The 22,190-nt window shown below is 44.6% G+C and overlaps 1 protein-coding gene across 2 annotated transcripts in view; it reads left to right on the top strand.

Moving 5' to 3' along the window:
• Positions 1–20,139, top strand: part of LOC121563037 (noelin-2-like) — a 53,304-nt gene extending 33,165 nt beyond the window's left edge. For both annotated transcript variants that reach the window (XM_045211651.1, XM_045211650.1), the window contains exons 6-8: positions 16,358–16,534; positions 18,987–19,160; positions 19,780–20,139. In XM_045211651.1, the coding sequence (XP_045067586.1) occupies positions 16,358–16,534; positions 18,987–19,160; positions 19,780–20,100 (672 nt within the window). In that variant the 3' untranslated portion in view covers positions 20,101–20,139. The remainder of the gene's footprint in view (positions 1–16,357; positions 16,535–18,986; positions 19,161–19,779) is intronic.
• Positions 20,140–22,190: the final 2,051 nt, after the last annotated feature.

Here is a 22,190-nt window from a genome sequence, read left to right as displayed (position 1 = left end):
TATACCCAGCTCCGACAGCAGGGTGAGTGTGTTTGTCAGGTTGTGGGGTGTGACAGGTGACAGGTATGTCAGAAAGCCTTAGTATCAGCTGAGACGTTCACTTGAACCTCTCTCTCTGTTGGACTTTCTCAATATCATTTTCTCCCTCTCTTTTTCTCACACACATATTTCTTATCTCTCTCCATCTCTCACTCTTCTGTCCTCATCTCCCATATCACCCTCTCTCTCCTCCTCTCTCTCTCGCTCTCTCGCTCTCTCTCTCTCTCTCTCTCTCCATCTCATATCACCCTCGCTCTCCTCCTCTCTCTGTCTCTCTCTCTCTCGATCTCATATCGCCCTCTCTCTCCTCCTTGCTCTCTCTCTCTCTCTCTCTCTCTCCCCCTCTCTCTCTCTCTCTCTCTCTCTCTCTCTCTCTCTCTCTCTCTCTCTCTCTCTCTCTCTCTCTCTCTCTCTCTCTCTCTCTCTCTCTCTCTCTCTCTCTCTCTCTCTCTCTCTCTCTCTCTCTCTCTCTCTCTCTCTCTCTCTCTCTCTCTGTCTCAGGGGAATGTAAATGAAGCTGGTTGTCAGGGTGACTGTCTCCCGGTTGCCAGGTGTGAATACATTGGCACGGTAACCCACGTCTGTTCACTATTAGACCATCTCCTTGGAGACGGGAGGGTTCTATATACGGCAACAGTATCCCAGTTACCGTAGCCCGGTGACAGCAGGCCCTGTAACCCAGTTACAACTGTTACCATTGTTATCTTATCCCGGTTACAGGTACACGTTGTGTAGCAGTTATATATAGCAACACATCTATTAGAGAGAGAGAGAGAGAGAGAGATTTTAAAAATACTTTTATTGGCCCAAATAAAACCAAGCCCCCCTCCTCGTCCTTGCAAATAGAACCCCAATGACGCCCCACATATGCGTGATCCAGTTTCAGACAACAAGGAATGGAAGTTTGGTTCTTCTCTCTCTCTCTCTCTCTCTCTCTCTCTCTCTCTCTCTCTCTCTCTCTCTCTCTCTCTCTCTCTCTCTCAATTCAATTTCAATTTAAGGGGCTTTATTGGCATGGGAAACATATGTTTACATTGCCAAACCAAGTGAAATAGATAATAAACAAAAGTGAAATAAAAAATAAAAAATGAACAGTAAACATTACACTCACAAAAGTTCCAAAAGAATAAAGACATTTCAAATGTCATATTATGTCTATATACAGTGTTGTAATGATGTGCAAATAGTTAAAGTACAAATGGGAAAATAAATAAACATAAATATGGGTTGTATTTACAATGGTGTTTGTTCTTCACTGGTTGCCCTTTTCTTGTGGCAACAGGTCACAAAATCTTGCTGCTGTGATTGCACACTGTGCTATTTCAACCAGTAGATAAGGGAGTTTATCAAAATTGGGTTTGTTTTCGAATTCTTTGTGGGTCTGTGTAATCTGAGGGAAATATGTGTCTCTAATATGGCCATACATTTGGCAGGAGGTTAGGAAGTGCAGCTCAGTTTCCACCTCATTTTGTGGGCAGTGTGCACATAGCCTGTCTTCTCTTGAGAGCCAGGTCTTCTCATGATTTGGTTGGGTCTAATTGTGTTGTTGTTGTTGTCCTGGGGCTCTGTGGGGTCTGTTTGTGTTTGTGAACAGAGCCCCAGACCATCTTACTTAGGGGACTCTTCTCCAAGTTAATCTCTCTGTAGGTGATGGCTTTGTTATGGAAGGTTTGGGAATCGCTTCCTTTTAAGTGGTTATAGAATTTAACGGCTCTTTTCTGGATTTTGATAATTAGCGGGTATCGGCCTAATTCTGCTCTGCATGCATTATTTGGTGTTTTTCGTTGTACACGGGGGATATTTTTGCAGAATTCTGCATGCAGAGTCTCAATTTGGTGTTTGTCCCATTTTGTGAATTCTTGGTTGGTGAGCGGACCCCAGACCTCACAACCATAAAGGGCAATGGGTTCTATAACTGATTCAAGTATTTTTAGCCAGATCCTAATTGGTATTTTGAATTTTATGTTCCTTTTGATGGCATAGAAGGCCCTTCTTGCCTTGTCTCTCAGATCGTTCACAGCTTTGTGGAAGTTACCTGTGGCGCTGATGTTTAGGCCGAGGTATGTATAGTTTTTTGTGTGCTCTAGGGCAACGGTGTCTAGATGGAATTTGTATTTGTGGTCCTGGCATCTGGAGCTTTTTTGGAACACCATTATTTTTGTCTTACTGAGATGTATTGTCAGGGCCCAGGTCTGACAGAATCTGTGCAGAAGATCTAGGTGCTGCTGTAGGCCCTCCTTGGTTGGTGACAGAAGCACCAGATCATCAGCAAACAGTAGACATTTGACTTCAGATTCTAGTAGGGTGAGGCCGGGTGCTGCAGACTGTTCTAGTGCCCTCGCCAATTCGTTGATATATATGTTGAAGAGGGTGGGGCTTAAAATGCATCCCTGTCTCACCCCACGGCCCTGTGGAAAGAAATGTGTGTGTTTTTTGCCAATTTTAACCACACTCTTGTTGTTTGTGTACATGGATTTTATAATGTCGTGTCAATTTGTATAGCAGACCCTCATGCCAAATTGAGTCAAAAGCTTTTTTGAAATCAACAAAGCATGAGAAGACTTTGCCTTTGTTTTGGTTTGTTTGTTTGTCAATTAGGGTGTGCAGGGTGAATACGTGGTCTGTTTTACGGTAATTTGGTAAAAAGCCAATTTGACATTTGCTCAGTACATTGTTTTCACTGAGGAAATGAACTAGTCTGCTGTTAATGATAATGCAGAGGATTTTCCCAAGGTTGCTGTTGACGCATATCCCATGGTAGTTATTGGGGTCAAATTTGTCTCCACTTTTGTGGATTGGGGTGATCAGTCCTTGGTTCCAAATATTGGGGAAGATGCCAGAGCTAAGGATGATGTGAAAGAGTTTAAGGATAGCCAATTGGAATTTGTGGTCTGTATATTTTATAATTTCATTGAGGATACCATCAACACCACAAGCCTTTTTGGGTTGGAGGGTTTGTATTTTGTCCTGTAGTTCATTCAATGTAATTGGAGAATCCAGTGGGTTCTGGTAGTCTTTAATAGTTGATTCTAAGATTTGCTTTTGATCGTGTATATTGTTTTGCTGTTTGTTCTTTGTTATAGAGACAAAAAGATTGGAGAAGTGGTTTACCCATAACTCTCTCTCTCTCTCTCTCTCTCTCTCTCTCTCTCTCTCTCTCTCTCTCTCTCTCTCTCTCTCTCTCTCTCTCTCTCTCTCTCTCTCTCTCTCTCTCTCTCTCTCTCTCTCTCTCTCTCTACATGGTAGATTACCCCTCTCTGGCTGGCTCCATTGTAGCTGAACAAAGAGAGAGGGAAAGGGAAGGAGATATCTAGTAAGTTCAGTACAACTGAATGCATTCAACTTAAATGTGTCTTCCGCTTTTAACCCAACCCCTCTGAATCAGAGATAGAGAAAAGGAGAGAGAGTGCATTGAGTGTTTGGAGAGAGGGATGAGAGAGAGAGAGAGAGAGAGAGAGAGAGAGAGAGAGAGAGAGAGAGAGAGAGAGGGGGAGAGAGAGATTTAAGGGCTTTATTGACATGGAAAACATGTGTTAACATTGCCAAAACAATTAAAATTGACAGTAAACAGTGAAGAATAAAGACATTTCAAATGTCATATTATATACAAATAGTTAAAGTACAAAAGGGAAAATAAATAAACATAAATATGGGTTGTCTCTCTCTCTCTCTCTCTCTCTCTCTCTCTCTCTCTCTCTCTCTCTCAATTCAATTCAATTCAATTCAATTCAATGGGCTTTATTTGCATGGGAAACATATGTTTACTTTGCCAAAGCAAGTGAAATGGATAAACAAAAATGAAATAAACAATAAAAAGTGAACAGTAAATATTACATCACACAAGGAGTTCCCTTTGGCCAATTAGTCAGGCATCCTGTCGACCGGCCCACTCGGGTCCTATCTCCCAAAGCCCTGAGAACCCTTATAGGACACACACACAAACACACACAACATTCATTCAACATTCATTCAACATTCAACATTCATTCCGGTAATTGACTATGGCGATATCGTCTATATCAGTTGTCACCAACCTTTTCTAAGTCAAGATCACTTTTTTGAGACAAAATGCAAGCCGAGATCTACCGCTCAGATGTATTTTTTAACCTATTAAACCTATTAAAAACAGTCCTGTAGTAATGAGGTTTGTGCAGTAGGCTATAGGCCCAATACATTATCACTGTATATTAGCTATGCTTGAATTGCCCTGCTAATGCATTGCTGTCCAGACCATTTTTTTTTTCAATTGTAGAAAACAATTTGAGGTAGGCTAGATGATCACTCCGGTAATAGAACTGTTGTTTTACTTGTGAAGCACAGCTGAGTGAGCATACATTTAAATAATTAGCTTTTTATTTATTGTTACTGGGCTGAATCTGATGGTCAGTCTCAGCGGAGGGAGAGAACAGCAGACTGAGGGTCCGCCTCTCAACATCCCTCCGCTCTCCCTTTCCTCCACTGACACTGACCAAAAAGGACACCGTCTGCCAGCTGATGGCGAAACTCGAGTCGCGCCGCATTATTTCTGTCTCATGCACAAATTCGTGTTGTTACGAACAGAGAAAGTGAAATAAATACTCCTTGATATTAAAAAAGACCCAAGCCGCTAATAATAACAACGCAAGCCTATCGATACACTTTCCTACTCAGTGGAAGTACGAAGAACGCGCATTTTATGGCTTATAAAAGTATTGAATAGAAAAAAGTGTTGACAATGCTGAGTAAGAACTTAAACATGAACTCACTCATGAAAACAGCATCTCTTAGCTGTATTCGTTGACAGTCTCTCTCTAGTCGTGGTTTGAAACGTTTTGAAATCTCACAGTGTCAACTTTGCTGCAGCTTTCTTTTATGCCATCCGATTGGCCAGCAGTAGGCCTATGGGGCACTTGATTTGCTCTCTGGGCCCGCCGTGAACACAGAGTTTGTACCTTCAGACACATGAATTGATGTGTTCATAGATATGTATAGTGTAATTGATGTGTTTATAGATATATATAGTGTAATTGATGTGTTTATAGATGTGTATAGTGTAATTGATGTGTTTATAGATATGTATAGTGTAATTGATGTGTTTATAGATGTGTATAGTGTAATTGATGTGTTTATAGATGTGTATAGTGTAATTGATGTGTTTATAGATGTGTATAGTGTAATTGATGTGTTTATAGATGTGTATAGTGTAATTGATGTGTTTATAGATATGTATAGTGTAATTGATGTGTTTATAGATATGTATAGTGTAATTGATGTGTTTATAGATATGTATAGTGTAATTGATGTGTTTATAGATGTGTATAGTGTAATTGATGTGTTTATAGATATGTATAGTATAATTGATGTGTTTATAGATATGTATAGTGTAATTGATGTGTTTATAGATATGTATAGTGTAATTGATGTGTTTATAGATGTGTATAGTGTAATTGATGTGTTTATAGATGTGTATAGTGTAATTGATGTGTTTATAGATGTGTATAGTGTAATTGATGTGTTTATAGATATGTATAGTGTAATTGATGTGTTTATAGATGTGTATAGTGTAATTGATGTGTTTATAGATGTGTATAGTGTAATTGATGTGTTTATAGATATGCATAGTGTAATTGATGTGTTTATAGATGTGTATAGTGTAATTGATGTGTTTATAGATATGTATAGTGTAATTGATGTGTTTATAGATGTGTATAGTGTAATTGATGTGTTTATAGATGTGTATAGTGTAATTGATGTGTTTATAGATATGCATAGTGTAATTGATGTGTTTATAGATGTGTATAGTGTAATTGATGTGTTTATAGATATGTATAGTGTAATTGATGTGTTTATAGATATGTATAGTGTAATTGATGTGTTTATAGATGTGTATAGTGTAATTGATGTGTTTATAGATATGCATAGTGTAATTGATGTGTTTATAGAGATGTGGTCCTCTGTAGCTCAGCTGGTAGAGCACGATACTTGTAACGCCAAGGTAGTGGGTTCGATCCCCGGGACCACCCATACACAAAAATGTATGCACGCATGACTGTAAGTCGCTTTGGATAAAAGCGTCTGCTAAATGGCATATTATTATTATTATTATTTATAGATGTGTATAGTGTAATTGATGTGTTTATAGATGTGTATAGTGTAATTGATGTGTTCATAGATATGTATAGTGTAATTGATGTGTTTATAGATGTGTATAGTGTAATTGATGTGTTTATAGATATGTATAGTGTAATTGATGTGTTTATAGATATGTATAGTGTAATTGATGTGTTTATAGATGTGTATAGTGTAACTGTTGTTTATTGACGTGTTCATGCAGGGTTCATCTGGGAAAGAGGTCTCAGCATAACTCCCTGGCTAAATAAAGGTTGAATTAATAAAAATGGACACACACACACACACACACACACACCTCCATGTCACTGTCATTTCCCCTCGGTCTCCATGACTACGATCACATTGCAGCACCCCGGCTTGACATTTATGAATTAGTCATCAGCCTGTGTGTGTATGTGTGTGTGTGGCGTGCGTGTGTGTGTGTGTGGTGTGTGGCGTGCGTGTGTGTGTGTATGTGTGTGTGTGGGGTGCGTGCGTGTGTGTGTGTGTGTGTGGCGTGCGTGTGTGTGCGTATGTGTGTGTGTGGCGTGCGTGCGTGTGTGTGTGTGTGTATGTGTGTGTGTTTCAGTAGGTAATTGAGACTGTAAGGCATTCCTACTATTGATTAATGATGCATTATTAAATACATAGTCCTCACACACACACGCACACACACACCTGAACAGGGAAAGAGGGGGAGGAGAGGATGATAAAACTTCTACAGGGAGAGAACAGAGGAGGAGAGGAGTGTGAGAGAGATCAAAAAGAAGATAGGCAAGGAGGAAGAGAGAGAGGGATGACATGAAAGAGAGAGTCAGAGGAGAGGTGGAGAGGGACGCGGAGAGAATGCAGACAGGGAGGAGAAGGTCGTAGGAAGAGATTTAGATTTTAAACAGAGAGAGAGAGAATAGAGAGCGAGAGAGAGAGAGAGAGATATGGAGAGAGAGAGGGGGGATGGAGGGAGAGACAGAAAGAAAGAGATAGAGAGACAGTGGTAGAGGAAAGAGAGAACGAGAGATGAGATAGAGGTCAGGTGTCCGTCAGAGTGAAAGAGAGAGAGAGAGAGAGACATACACACAGAGAGAGAGAGAGAGAGAGAGAGAGAGAGAGAGAGAGAGAGAGAGAGAGAGAGAGAGAGAGAGAGACAGAGAGAAAGACAGAGAGAGAGAGAGAGAGACACACAAGACAAGTGACAATTTAGAGAAAAAGATTATTATTATAATATGAATTCTTTAGTGAAAGATATCTTTATGAAATATTTTCATCACTGCTGCATTACAAATGTATGTCAGTGTGTTGCAATGTACAGTTGTGGTCAAAAGTTTTTTCACAAAGTTCGCTGCTTCAGTGTTTTTAGATATTTTTGTCAGATGTTACTATGGTATACTGAAGTATAATTACAAGCATTCAATATGTGTCAAAGGTTTTTATTGACAATTACATTAAGTTTATGCAAAGAGTCAATATTTGCAGTGTTGACCCTTCTTTTTCAAGACCTCTGCAATCCACCCTGGCATGCTGTCAATTAACTTCTGGGCCACATCCTGACTGATGGCAGCCCATTCTTGCATAATCAATGCTTGGAGATTGTCAGAATTTGTGGGGTTTTGTTTGTCCACCCGCCTCTTGAGGATCGACCACAAGTTCTCAATGGGATTAAGGTCTGGGGAGTTTCCTGGCCATGGACCCAAAATGTTGATGTTTTGTTCCCCGAGCCACTTAGTTATCACTTTTGCCTTATGGCAAGGTGCTCCATCATGCTGGAAAAGGCATTGGTCGTCACCAAACTGTTCTTGGATGGTTGGGAGAAGTTGCTCTCGGAGGATGTGTTGGTACCATTCTTCATTCATGGCTGTGTTCTTAGGCAAAATTGTGAGTGAGCCCACTCCCTTGGCTGAGAAGCAACCCCACACATGAATGGTCTCAGGATGCTTTACTGTTGGCATGACACAGGACTGATGGTAGATCTCACCTTGTCTTCTCCGGACAAGGTGTTTTCTGGATGCCCCAAACAATCGGAAAGGGGATTCATCAGAGAAAATGACTTTACCCCAGTCCTCAGCAGTCTAATCCCTGTACCTTTTGCAGAATATCAGTCTGTCCCTGATGTTTTTCCTGGAGAGAAGTGGCTTCTTTGCTGCCCTTCTTGACACCAGGCCATCCTCCAAAAGTCTTCACCTCACTGTGCGTGCAGATGCACTCACACCTGCCTGCTGCCATTCCTGAGCAAGCTCTGCACTGGTGGTGCCCCGATCCCGCAGCTGAATCAACTTTAGGAGACGGTCCTGGCGCTTGCTGGACTTTCTTGGGCGCCCTGACGCCTTCTTCACAACAATTGAACCTCTCTCCTTGAAGTTCTTGATGATCCGATAAATGGTTGATTTAGGTGCAATCTTACTAGCAGCAATATCCTTGCCTGTGAAGACCTTTTTGTGCAAAGCAATGATGACGGCACGTGTTTCCTTCCAGGTAACCATGGTTAACAGAGGAAGAACAATGATTTCAAGCACCACCCTCCTTTTAAAGCTTCCAGTCTGTTATTCTAACTCAATCAGCGTGACAGAGTGATCTCCAGCCTTGTCCTCGTCAACACTCTCACCTGTGTTAACGAGAGAATCACTGACATGATGGCAGCTGGTCCTTTTGTGGCAGGGCTGAAATGCAGTGGAAATGTTTTTTGGGATTAAGTTCATTTTCATGGCAAAGAGGGACTTTGCAATTAATTGCAATTCATCTGATCACTCTTCATGACATTCTGGAGTATATGCAAATTGCCATCATCAAAACTGAGGCAGCAGACTTTGTGAAAATTAGTATTTGTGTCATTCTCAAAACCTTTGACCACGACTGTATGTCAGTGTGTTGCAATGTATGTCAGTGTATTGCAATGTATGTCAGTGTATTGCAATGTATGTCAGTGTATTGCAATGTATGTCAGTGTATTGCAATGTATGTCAGTGGACAGTGCATACGGAATGTATTCAGACCCCTTGACTTTTTCCATTATTTGTTACGTTACAGCCTTACTCTAAAATTGACAAAATTATTTCCCCCCTCATCATTCTACACACTATACCCCATAATGACAAAGCAAAAATAGTTTTTTTTTTTTTTTTTGCAAATGTATTAAAAATAAAAACAGAAATACCTTATTTACATAAGTATTCAGACCCTTTGCTATGAGACTTGAAATTGAGCTCAGGTGCATCCTGTTTTCGTTGATCATCCTTGAGATGTTTCTACAACGTGATTGGAGTCCACCTGTGGTAAATTCAATTGATTGGACGTGATTTGGAAAGGCACACACTTGTCTATATAAGGTCCCACAGTTGACAGTGCATGTGAGAGCAAAAACCAAGCCATGAGGTCAAAGGAATTGTCCATAGAGCTCAGAGACAGGATTATATCGAGGCACAGATCTGAGGAAAGGTACGAAAAAATGTATGCAGCATTGAAGGTCCCCAAGAACACAGTGGCCTCCATTCTGAAATGGAAGAAGTTTGGAACCACCAAGACTCTTCCTAGAGCTGGCCGCCCGGCCAAACTGAGCAAACGGGGGAGAAGGGCCTTGGTCAGGCAGGTGACCAAGAACCCGATGGTCACTCTGACAGAGTTCCAGAGTTCCTCTGTGGAGATGGAGGAGAACCTTCCAGAAGGACAACCATCTCTGCAGCACTCTACTATCCCTCCTGTCTTGCATACTGCACCCTCTCATTCCTCCTGTCTTGCATACTGCACTCTCTCTTCTCCTTCTTTCTCTCATACTTAATATTAATGCATTCATAAAGCCTTTATAACAGCTATATAACACATTGCAACATTTCTCATAAGCTGTCATAAGTAATGGGTGTTACAGATGACTGTTCATCCTGTTGTCATATACCAAACCTCTAACATACTGGTAGGTAGTCTACACCTCTAACATACTGGTAGGTAGTCTACACCTCTAACATACTGGTAGGTAGTCTACACCTCTAACATACTGGTAGGTAGTCTACCCTCTAACATACTGGTAGGTAGTCTACACCTCTAACACACTGGTAGGTAGTCTACACCTCTAACATACTGGTAGGTAGTCTACACCTCTAACATACTGGTAGGTAGTCTACACCTCTAACATACTGGTAGGTAGTTTACACCTCTAACATACTGGTAGGTAGTCTACACCTCTAACATACTGGTAGGTAGTCTACACCTCTAACATACTGGTAGGTAGTTTACACCTCTAACATACTGGTAGGTAGTCTACACCTCTAACATACTGGTAGGTAGTCTACACCTCTAACATACTGGTAGGTAGTCTACACCTCTAACATACTGGTAGGTAGTCTACACCTCTAACATACTGGTAGGTAGTCTACACCTCTAACATACTGGTAGGTAGTCTACCCCTCTAACATACTGGTAGGTAGTCTACCCCTCTAACATACTGGTAGGTAGTCTACCCCTCTAACATACTGGTAGGTAGTCTACACCTCTAACATACTGGTAGGTAGTCTACCCCTCTAACATACTGGTAGGTAGTCTACACCTCTAACATACTGGTAGGTAGTCTACCCCTCTAACATACTGGTAGGTAGTCTACACCTCTAACATACTGGTAGGTAGTCTACACCTCTAACATACTGGTAGGTAGTCTACACCTCTAACATACTGGTAGGTAGTCTACCCCTCTAACATACTGGTAGGTAGTCTACACCTCTAACATACTGGTAGGTAGTCTACACCTCTAACATACTGGTAGGTAGTCTACCCCTCTAACATACTGGTAGGTAGTCTACACCTCTAACATACTGGTAGGTAGTCTACACCTCTAACATACTGGTAGGTAGTCTACCCCTCTAACATACTGGTAGGTAGTCTACACCTCTAACATACTGGTAGGTAGTCTACACCTCTAACATACTGGTGGCATATGGCCCATCATTCCATTCAAGTTTTGTAAATGATATAACGCCCTGTTATAACATCTGCTATGTAGACACTTATGTAGCATGTAATAACATATTACATCATTTGTTATGCAGACTGTGTAATAGCAGTTGTTATTAACAGTCGATATTAGAGCCTATGACAACAGTCTGAACAGTCATCTAACACCCATTATAACTAGTTTTATAACATCTTATGCCATGACTCATAACTATATAAAACTGCTTATGAAAGCTTATAACAAGTGTTATAATGTGTTATATAGCTGTTATAAAGACTTAATGAATGCATGAATAAGGACACCTACAGTAAAGTGTTACCAATCTCTCTCTCTTCCTCTCTCTCTCTTGCCCCCCTGTCTCTCTCCCTCCACCCTCACTCTTTCCCCCTTCCCTCTTGCTCTCCCCCTCTCTCTTCCTCTCCCTCCCCCTCTCCCTCCCCCTCTCTTTCTCTGTATGGATGTGTACTGCAAGTGTGTTAGAGTACAGAACCATGGGGGACTTCACTAGAGGACATAACTTAATTCTCTCTCTCTCTCTCTCTCTCTCTCTCTCTCTCTCTCTCTCTCTCTCTCTCTCTCTCTCTCTCTCTCTCAATTCAATAGACTTTATTGACATGGCAAGTAAAATTACTTACATTGTCAAAGTATAGATATAACAAAAATGGTGGGACCAACAGCAATAATAATAATAGTAGTAGTGGAAATGGAAATGGGATTACCATTAACAGCAACTACAACAACAATATTAATGAGAATAACAATACATTAAAGCAATAGTAGTCGACCAATCTCAACATGACTGAGAAGACACATTACATGGTATGAAAGCCAAAACAAAACAGGAAATATTATTGACATTACATTACACTTTTCACTGGCTGTCCCTCAGGTTGTGGCAGGAGGACACATATTTGGCTGCCAAAATTGCACATTTTGGCTTTTCACCCAATAAATATTGGATTTTTTCTTCCTCTTTTATAGTTTCAAATTCTTTGTACTGAATGATAATTTTGGGAAAGAAAGATTCTCTTAGGTCTGAGTATTTTTCACAGTATAGTAGGAAATGCAGCTCTGTCTCTACCTCTCCCCGGAGGCAGAGTGAGCACAGCCTGTCCTCTCTGGGCAGCCAGGTTTGCCTGTGACGACCGGTCTCTATAGCCAGACTGTGCTCACTGAGTCTGTACCTAGTCATTGTTTTCCTCAGTTTTCTATCAGTCACAGTGGTCAGATAGTCTGCCACCATGTACTGTCTGTTTAGAGCCAAATAGCATTGAAGTTTACTTTGATTTTTTTTGGTGTCTTTCCAATAGGTGATATATTTTTCTTTTTGCTTTGTGATGATTTGGTTGGGTCAGATTTTCTGAGTGCTGTCCTGAGGCTCTATGAGGTTGGTTTTGGTTAGTGAACTGAGCCTCAGAACCAGCTGGCTGAGGGGACTCTTCTCTTGTTTTATCTCTTGACATAGTAGAGCTGTGTGATGGAATGTTTTGGGGTCACTTGTTTTTAGATGGTTGTAAAATTGTATGGCTCTTTTTTCTATTCAAATAAGGAGGGGGTATTGGCCCAATTCTGCTCTACATGTGTTATTTTGAGTTTTTCTTTGCACTTGCAATAGAGTCTTGCAAAACTCTGCATGCAGTATTTCGATTGGATGTTTGTCCCATTTGGTAAATTCAGTTTTAGAGAGCGGACCCCATACTTCGCTGCCATATAGAGCAATTGGTTCTATAACTGATTGGAAAATGTTGAGCCAGATTCTAATTGGAATTTCGATTTTAATATTCCTTTTAATGGCATAGAATGCTTTTCTTGCTTTGTCTCTCAGCTCATTCACAGCCATGTGAAAGCTACCTGTGTTGCTGATATTTAGTCCTAGATACGTGTAGTTTTTGGTGTGTTCTAATAGAACTGTGTCCAAATAGAATTTACATTTGTCATCCTGATTTCCGGACCTTTTTTGGAATATCATTATATTCGTTTTTTTAGATTAACAGTCAGAGCCCAGGTCTGACAGAACCTGTGCAGATAATTTAGATGCTGCTGTAACCCCTCCTTAGTGGGAGACAGTAGCACCAGGTCATCTGCGTACAGCAGACACTTGATTTCAGTGTTGTGTAGGGTGAGACCAGGTGCTGCCGATTCTTCTAATGTTTTTGCCAATTCATTAATGTAGATGTTAAATAGTGTTGGACTTATTGGGCAGCCCTGTTTCACTCCACGTCCCTGAGAGAAGAAGTCTGTTTGCTTGTTGCCGATTTTAATCGCACATTTGTTTTTAGTGTACATTGATTTAATAACATTATATGTTTCCCCTCCAATACCACTTTCTATTAGTTTGTAAAAAAGACCTTCGTGCCAAATTGAATCAAATGCTTTTTTGAAGTCTACAAAACACGAGTAGATTTTGCCTCTGTTTTGGTTTACTTGTTTGTCAATTAGAGTGTGGAGGGTGTAAATGTGGTCTGTTGTACGATAATCTCTTACAAATCCAATCTGGCTTCTGCTTAGGACGTTGTGTTCATCAAGGAAATGATGTAGTCTGCTGTTTATGATACTGCAGAGAATTTTCACCAAGTTGCTGTTAACGCAAATTCCTCTGTAATTATTTGGGTCAAATTTGTCTCCATTTTTATAAATTGGTGTGATCAATCCTTGGTTCCAAATATCGGGGAAATATCTGCAGTTAGGATAATGTTGAAGAGTTTAAGTATAGCCAATTTGAATTTGTGGTCTGTATATTTGATAATTTCATTTAAAATACCATCAGCACCACAGGCCTTTTTGGGTTGGAGAGTGCAAAGTTTTTCCAATAATTCTTGTTCTGTAATTGGGGTATCCACAGGATTCTCATAGTCTTTGACTGCTGATTCAAGGATTTGTAATTTTTCTTGTATATCTAGTTGTTCTGGGCTCTTTGTTATATTGCTGTAGAGGTTTGCAAAGTGATTTCTCCACATATCCCCATTTTGGATAGCCAATTCCTCATTATGAGGTTTATTTAATTTATTCAAATTCTCCCAGAAGTGGTTTGATTCTATGGATTCCTCAATCACATCCAGCTGATTTCTAATGTGCAGGTTTTTTTTTTGTTCTTAGGGTGTGTTTGTATTGCTTCAGTGTTTCCCCATATTGAAGGCGTATATTTTTGTTGTCTGGGTCTCTGTGTTTTTGATTAGATATATTTCTCAATTACTTTCTTAGATTTTTGCAAAAATTATCAAACCATTTTTCATTATCTATTCTTTTTGGTTTGCTCTTATGTTTCTTAAGATTAGCCAAGGAGGCTAATTTGTCAAATATAAAGTTTATGTTCCAAACGGCCAAATGTACACCTTCATTGCTGTAGGAGAATGTTAAGGCTAAAAAGTTGTCCAGGAGATATTGTATTTTTTGGCTACTAATTGCTTTTTGGTATATTTCTGTACTGTTTGCACTCCATCTATAGGTCTGTTTAGTACCATGTAATTTATTGGGCCGTGATGCTTCATGGTTGGGTTCTGCTCTTCTCAGATACACTGTGATTTTACTGTGGTCTGAGAGAGGCGTTAGTGGGCTGACTGTGAAGGCTCTGAGAGACTCTGGGTTGAGGTCGGTGATGAAGTAGTCTACAGTACTGCTGCCAAGGGATGAGATGTAGGTGTTCCTACCAAAAGAGTCCCCTCGTAGCCTACCATTGACTATGTACAGACCCAGTGTTCGACAGAGCTTCAGGAGCTGTACTCCATTTTTGTTTTTCACTTTGTCATAGTTGTTTCTGGGGGGGTATGTGGGGAGGGAAAGGTTGTTGCTTCCCGGTAGGTGTTTGTCCCCATGACTGTTAATAGTGTCTAGTTCTTCTGCTGTTCTAGCATTCAGGTCTCCACAGACCAGCACATTGCCTTGGGCCTGAAAATGACTAATCTCCCCCTCTAGAATGGAGAAACTCTCTTCAGTGAAGAAGGATGACTCTGAGGGGGGAATGTATGTGGCACAGAGGAATATGTTTTTATCTGTTAAGATAGCCTCCTTGTTGATTTTTAGCCTGATAAAGGATTCTCCTGTTTTGATCAATTCGATTGAATTAGTTAGTTCAGATTTATACCATATTAGCATTCCTTTTAATTTGGTGGATGGTACGATTATCCCCTTATAACCTAGTGGACAGCCAGTGGAAACATCACCTCTGCACCATGTTTCCTGTAGTTCTACAATATCAACAACATCCATTTCTTTAAGGAAGTCTGGGTTTCTGCTCTTTAGCCCAAAATCAGAGGACTTCAATCTTTGTAAATTCCAACATGCAACGTAAAAAGACTTCATAACTGTTTTTTCTTTACCTTCAAAATGAGATAAACACTCACAATCCAACAATAACTATTAAATAGGATTTTTCAATTAAGGTAAACTCTTATTATGCAAATTTGATTTGTTTATCATTTAAGATAGTATTTGTGTCATGCCACTTGGGTGGATGTAGTGTGAGGATGGTGGAGTTCTTGTGCTCATCTTACCATGACCCTCAGCCTATTACATATGAGCATAGTAGATTCAGCATTTGTTTGATGTCACTAATTTCGTTGGTGGGAGCTGGGCCAGTTGCTCCTCTCACAGCTTGTGCATAGCTCTGTCTGCCGGGCTGTGGCTCCTCCAGGTATGGGTCTGCGGTGGGGGGGAGGGGGGTGTTAGGCCTCGTCTGGGTGGGTCTGAAGCTGGGCTGGGGTGGTCTGTGCTGCGCTGGCTGTGGTGGGCCTTGAGGTTGGTGGTGCTGTGGCCGTGGCTGTGGGGTCCAGGGTGCTGGTCCGGGATGTTGTCTCGGTGAACTCGGGGGGGTGGAGATTGCTCCGCTATTCCTGGGTGGAGAGGTCAGGATGCGGTTTAAAGCGACGTCCTTGAGAGTCTTAGCAAGGATGGGGACTGTCTCCCTGTACAGGTGAACATGGTCATAGAGACAGTCCAGATCGAGGGTGGGATGGTGGGCCAGGTGTACATTGGGTCGCAGGGCACAGTCCCGGGAGAGGCTGGCGTTTATTCTTTGGATTGTGGCAGGGTGGAAGTCCTTCCTCTGTAGAAGGGTTGACATCACGATCCTTGAGTTGGGGAAGATTGCGGAGGCCTTCTCAATCACTCCCCGTATGTGATGTCGCCACCCTCTCCTGCTGAGCACGCAGGTCGTTGCTTCCGGTGTGTATGATTATGGCTTGGCGACCCGAGCTGGGCCTTATCAAGCAGTCTCTCTCTCTCTCTCTCTCTCTGTCTCTCTCTCTCTCTCTCTCTCTCTCTCTCTCTCTCTCTCTCTCTCTCTCTCTCTCTCTCTAGGTGTGGTCTATGGATGGTTACTATAAGGGGAGGCGAGTATTAGAGTATAGGACCATGGGAGACTTCACTAGAGGACAGAACTTTGTCCAGCACCTATTACCTCACCCCTGGGCCGGGACAGGTCATGTGGTCTACAACGGATCACTGTACTACAACAAACACCAGAGCAACATACTGGTATGCTACACTACGCACACACACACCCATGCATGTGCAGACCGGCACGAGCACAGGCCTCTCTCTCTGTCTCCCCTGACACCCCTCTCTCTCTGTCCCCCTGTCTTCTCTCTGTCTCCCCCGTCCTCTCTCTGTCTCCCCTGTCCTCTCTGTCTCCCCTGTCCTCTCTGTCCCCCTGTCCTCTCTCTGTCTCCCTGTCTCTCTCTGTCTCCCCTGTCCTCTCTCTGTCCCCCCTGTCCTCTCTCTGCCTCCCCTGTCCCTCTCTCTCTGTCCCCCTGTCCTCTCTCTGTCCCCCTGTCCTCTCTCTGTCTCCCCTGTCCTCTCTCTGTCCCCCTGTCCTCCTCTGTCCTCTCTGTCTCCCCCTGTCCTCTCTCTGTCTCCCCTGTCCTCTCTCTGTCTCCCCTGTCCTCTCTCTGTCCCCCCTGTCCTCTCTCTCTGTCTCCCCTGTCCTCTCTCTGTCTCCCCTGTCCTCTCTCTGTCCCCCCTGTCCTCTCTCTGTCCCCCCTGTCCTCTCTCTGTCTCCCCCTGTCCTCTCTCTGTCTCCCCTGTCCTCTCTCTGTCTCCCCTGTCCTCTCTCTGTCCCCCTGTCCTCTCTCTGTCCCCCTGTCCTCTCTCTGTCTCCCCTGTCCTCTCTCTGTCTCCCCTGTCCTCTCTCTGTCCCCCCTGTCCTCTCTCTGTCCCCCTGTCCTCTCTCTGTCTCCCCTGTCCTCTCTCTGTCTCCCCTGTCCTCTCTCTGTCTCCCCTGTCCTCTCTCTGTCTCCCCTGTCCCTCTCTCTGTCTCCCCTGTCCTCTCTCTGTCTCCCCTGTCCTCTCTCTGTCTCCCCTGTCCTCTCTGTCTCCTGTCCTCTCTCTGTCTCCCCTGTCCTCTCTCTGTCTCCCCTGTCCTCTCTCTGTCCCCCTGTCCCTCTCTGTCTCCCCTGATCCCTCTCTCTGTCTCCCCTGTCCTCTCTCTGTCCCCCTGTCCTCTCTCTGTCTCCCCTGTCCTCTCTCTGTCCCCCCTGTCCTCTCTCTGTCTCCCCTGTCCTCTCTCTGTCTCCCCTGTCCTCTCTCTGTCTCCCCTGTCCTCTCTCTGTCCCCCCTGTCCTCTCTCTGTCTCCCCTGATCCCTCTCTCTCTGTCCCCCTGTCCTCTCTCTGTCTCCCCTGTCCTCTCTCTGTCTCCCCTGTCCTCTCTCTGTCTCCCCTGTCCTCTCTCTGTCTCCCCTGTCCTCTCTCTGTCCCCCTGTCCTCTCTCTGTCTCCCCTGTCTCTCTCTGTCTCCCTGTCCTCTCTCTGTCTCCCCTGTCCTCTCTCTCGTCTCCCCTGTCCTCTCTCTGTCTCCCCTGTCCTCTCTCTCTGTCCCCTGTCCTCTCTCTGTCCCCCCTGTCCTCTCTCTGTCTCCCCTGTCCTCTCTCTGTCTCCCCTGTCCTCTCTCTCTGTCTCCCCTGTCCTCTCTCTCTGTCCCCCTGTCCTCTCTCTGTCCCCCTGTCCTCTCTCTGTCCCCCCTGTCCTCTCTCTGTCTCCCCTGTCCTCTCTCTGTCTCCCCTGTCCTCTCTCTGTCTCCCCTGTCCTCTCTCTGTCCCCCCTGTCCTCTCTCTGTCCCCCTGATCCTCTCTCTGTCTCCCCTGTCCTCTCTGCTGTCCTCTCTCTGTCTCCCCTGTCCTCTCTTGTCTCCCCTGTCCTCTCTCTGTCTCCCTGTCCTCTCTCTGTCCCCCTGTCCTCTCTCTGTCCCCCTGTCCTCTCTCTGTCTCCCCTGTCCTCTCTCTGTCTCCCCTGTCCTCTCTCTGTCTCCCCTGTCCTCTCTCTGTCCCCCTGTCCTCTCTCTGTCTCCCCTGTCCTCTCTCTGTCTCCCCTGTCCTCTCTCTGTCTCCCCTGTCCTCTCTCTGTCTCCCCTGTCCTCTCTCTGTCTCCCCTGTCCTCTCTCTGTCCCCCTGTCCTCTCTCTCCCCTGTCTCTCTCTGTCTCCCTGTCCTCTCTCTGTCTCCCCTGTCCTCTCTCTGTCTCCCCTGATCCCTCTCTCTCTGTCCCCCTCTCTCTGTCCCCCTGTCCTCTCTCTGTCTCCCCTGTCCTCTCTCTGTCTCCCCTGTCCTCTCTCTGTCTCCCCTGTCCTCTCTCTCTCCCCTGTCCTCTCTCTTTCTCGCCTGTCCTCTCTCTGTCTCCCCTGACCCTCTCTCTCTGTCTCCCCTGTCCTCTCTCTGTCCCCCCTGTCTCTCTCTGTCTCCCCTGTCCTCTCTCTGTCCTTTCCCCTCCTCTCTCTGTCTCCCCTGTCCTCTCTCTGTCCCCCTGTTCTCTCTCTGTCTCCCCTGTCCTCTCTCTGTCCCCCTGTCCTCTCTCTGTCTCCCCTGTCCTCTCTCTGTCTCCCCTGTCCTCTCTGTCCCCCTGTCCTCTCTCTGTCTCCCCTGATCCCTCTCTCTCTGTCCCCCTGTCCTCTCTCTGTCTCCCCTGTCCTCTCTCTGTCCCCTTGTTCTGTCCTGTAGGTGCAGTACCACTTCCGTTCCCGTAGTGTGGTGCTCCAGAGGAGTCTGAGTGGAGCGGGTTACAACAACACCTTCCCCTACAGCTGGGGGGGGTCTTCTGATATAGACCTGATGGCTGATGAGACTGGCTTCTGGGCAGTCTACACCTCCATACCTAACGCTGGGAACATACTGGTAGGTAGTCTACACCTCTAACATACTGGTAGGTAGTCTACACCTCTAACATACTGGTAGGTAGTCTACACCTCTAACATACTGGTAGGTAGTCTACACCTCTAACATACTGGTAGGTAGTCTACACCTCTAACATACTGGTAGGTAGTCTACACCTCTAACATACTGGTAGGTAGTCTACACCTCTAACATACTGGTAGGTAGTCTACACCTCTAACATACTGGTAGGTAGTCTACACCTCTAACATACTGGTAGGTAGTCTACACCTCTAACATACTGGTAGGTAGTATACACCTCTAACATACTGGTAGGTAGTCTACACCTCTAACATACTGGTAGGTAGTCTACACCTCTAACATACTGGTAGGTAGTCTACACCTCTAACATACTGGTAGGTAGTCTACACCTCTAACATACTGGTAGGAAGGGTGTGTGTGAGTGTGTCCCAGGTCACATCTCTCTCTTTCCTTTATCTCCCTCCCTCCCTCCCTCCCTCCTCCTCCTCCCTCCTCCTCCCTCCCTCCTCCTCCTCCTCCCTCCTCCCTCCTCCCTCCTCCCCCTCTCCCTCCCCCCCTCCCTCCCTCCCCCCTCCCTCACCCCCTCCCTCCCTCTCTCCAGGTCAGTCGGTTGGATCCTCATTCGCTCAACATTCTCCAGAGTTGGGACACAGGGTTTCCTAAACGCAGTGCAGGGGAGACCTTCATGATCTGTGGTACCCTGTACGTCACCAACTCCCATCTGGCCGGAGCCAAGGTCCACTTTGCTTACCACACTAACTCCTCCAGCTATGAGTACACAGACATCCCCTTCCACAACCAGTACTCTCACATCTCCATGATGGACTACAACCCCAGAGAGAGAGCTCTCTATACATGGAACAACGGACACCAGGTCATCTATAATGTAACCCTGTTTCATGTTATACAGAGCGATGGATAGAAGAGGAGAGGAGAGGAGAGGAGAGGAGAGGAGAGGAGAGGAGAGGAGAGGAGAGGAGAGGAGAGGAGAGGAGAGGAGAGGAGAGGAGAGGGAGGAGAGGGAGGAGAGGAGAGGAGAGAGAGGAGGAGAGGAGAGGAGAGGCTGACGGACTATATCTCTAGAGAGGAAGAGAGGAGAGGAGAGGAGGAGGAATGGGACTGAAGGACTATATCTCTATACAGAGAGAGGAGGAGGAGGAGGAGGAGGAGGAGGAGAGGAGTGGGAGAGAGACTGATGGACTATATCTCGAGAGGAGGAGGAGGAGGAGGAGGAAGGAGAGGAAGAGGAGAGGAGGAGGAGAATGAGGACTGATGGACTCTATCTCTAGAGACAGAGAGGAGGAGAAGGAGGACTGTTGGACTATCTCTAGAGAGAGAGAGAGAGGAGGAGAAGGAGGACTGATGGACTCTCTAGAGAGAGAGAGGAGGAGAAGGAGGACTGATGGACTATCTCTAGAGCGAGAGAGGAGGAGAAGGAGGACTGATGGACTATCTCTAGAGAGAGAGAGGAGGAGAAGGAGGACTGATGGACTATCTGTAGAGAGAGAGAGGAGGAGAAGGAGGACTGATGGACTCTCTAGAGAGAGAGAGGAGGAGAAGGAGAACTGATGGACTATATCTTGAGAGGAGGAGGAGGAGGAGGAAGGAGAGGAAGCGGAGAGGAGGAGGAGAAGGAGGACTGATTAACTCTATCTCTAGAGACAGAGAGGAGGAGAAGGAGGACTGATTGACTATATCTAGAGAGAGAGCCTGTATCTGGGACAGTTGGTGTGTCTCTACATTTTAGGAAAATACATTTTGACTGACTGAATATGGAAACCGTTTGGGGTTGTGGAGAAAGAGACAGAGACACAGAAGTTAAATACAGTGTGCTACTTTTAGACCAGAGCCCAAAGTAGCGCACTATATATAGAATAGGGTGTCATTTGGGCCTCATTCAGAGTAATCTAAAATATTGATGATCTGTTGAGAGAGACAGCATGGTTCTTTATGTTAAACCTGAAATAAATGTTCCTGTTTACCATCTAACAGTCTCCTGTTGTTACTGGAGGAGAGGAGAGGAGAGGAGAGGAGAGGAGAGGAGAGGAGAGGAGGAGAGGAGAGGAGAGGAGAGGAGAGGAGAGGAGAAGAGGGGAGAGGGAGAAGGAGAGGAGAGGAGAAGGAGAAGAGGGGAGGAGGGATAAATGTTCCTGTTTACCATCTCTCTGTCTGCTGTTGTTACTGTGAAACCGACGTCAGTGTGTTGCTAACAGCTTCTCTTCCTCCACTGTCCCTGTCCCCTTACCGGGCTCCAACCGGTGATCCTCTGATCCCAAACACACCTGACCGCCCTCTTTGACAACGTACCAACCAGTTGAGCTATAGAACACCCTGGTGAAATTTCAACCTCTGTTACATCTGTACACACTGGAACAGATTAGAGGAGGAGAAGAGAGAGAGGAAATGTGAGATGAAGGAGAAGCAGTAGAGGAGGGGAGGAGGAGAGGAGGAAGCAGATACATAACCAAATAAACAAAGAAAATAAAGATGTGAAGAAAGTCTAAAAATGGAAAGGATGGGAGTTGTGTGTGCATGTGATCGTGTGTGTGTGTGTGTGTGCGTCTCCCTATGTGTGCTTGAGTGCCTGCGTGTGTGTGTGTGTGTAGCATTAGACTATGACTCACAGTAATTGGGTCTTATTATTTCCAGGTCACGACCCCTACTGTCCCGAATCCATGATAAACACACACATAATGAACGGATTACTGATGTAGAGAGAGAGATGGATGGAGGGATGGGATAAAGGGGAGAGGGAGGGAGGGAGGGAGGAGGGAGGGAGGGAGGGAGGGAGGGAGGATAGACAGATGGACAGACAGACGATCGAGCGATAGATTTTGATAGTAGATAGGGATAGATAGATAGATAAGTAGATAGATAGATAGATAGATAGATAGATTTTGTAATTGCGTAATCGAACACTGGACTAGAGCGACATCACTGTTACTATGGAGACAGTACGACTGTTGTTGTGTCTGTCTCTGGTGCTGGTCACTGCTCACCCCCTCCTCTATA

The sequence above is a fragment of the Coregonus clupeaformis genome, chromosome 38 (genome assembly GCF_020615455.1).
Source record: "Coregonus clupeaformis isolate EN_2021a chromosome 38, ASM2061545v1, whole genome shotgun sequence".
NCBI lineage: Eukaryota > Metazoa > Chordata > Actinopteri > Salmoniformes > Salmonidae > Coregonus > Coregonus clupeaformis.
Note: the sequence above shows the minus strand (reverse complement) of the source record. Positions and strands in the feature narration are given on the sequence as shown.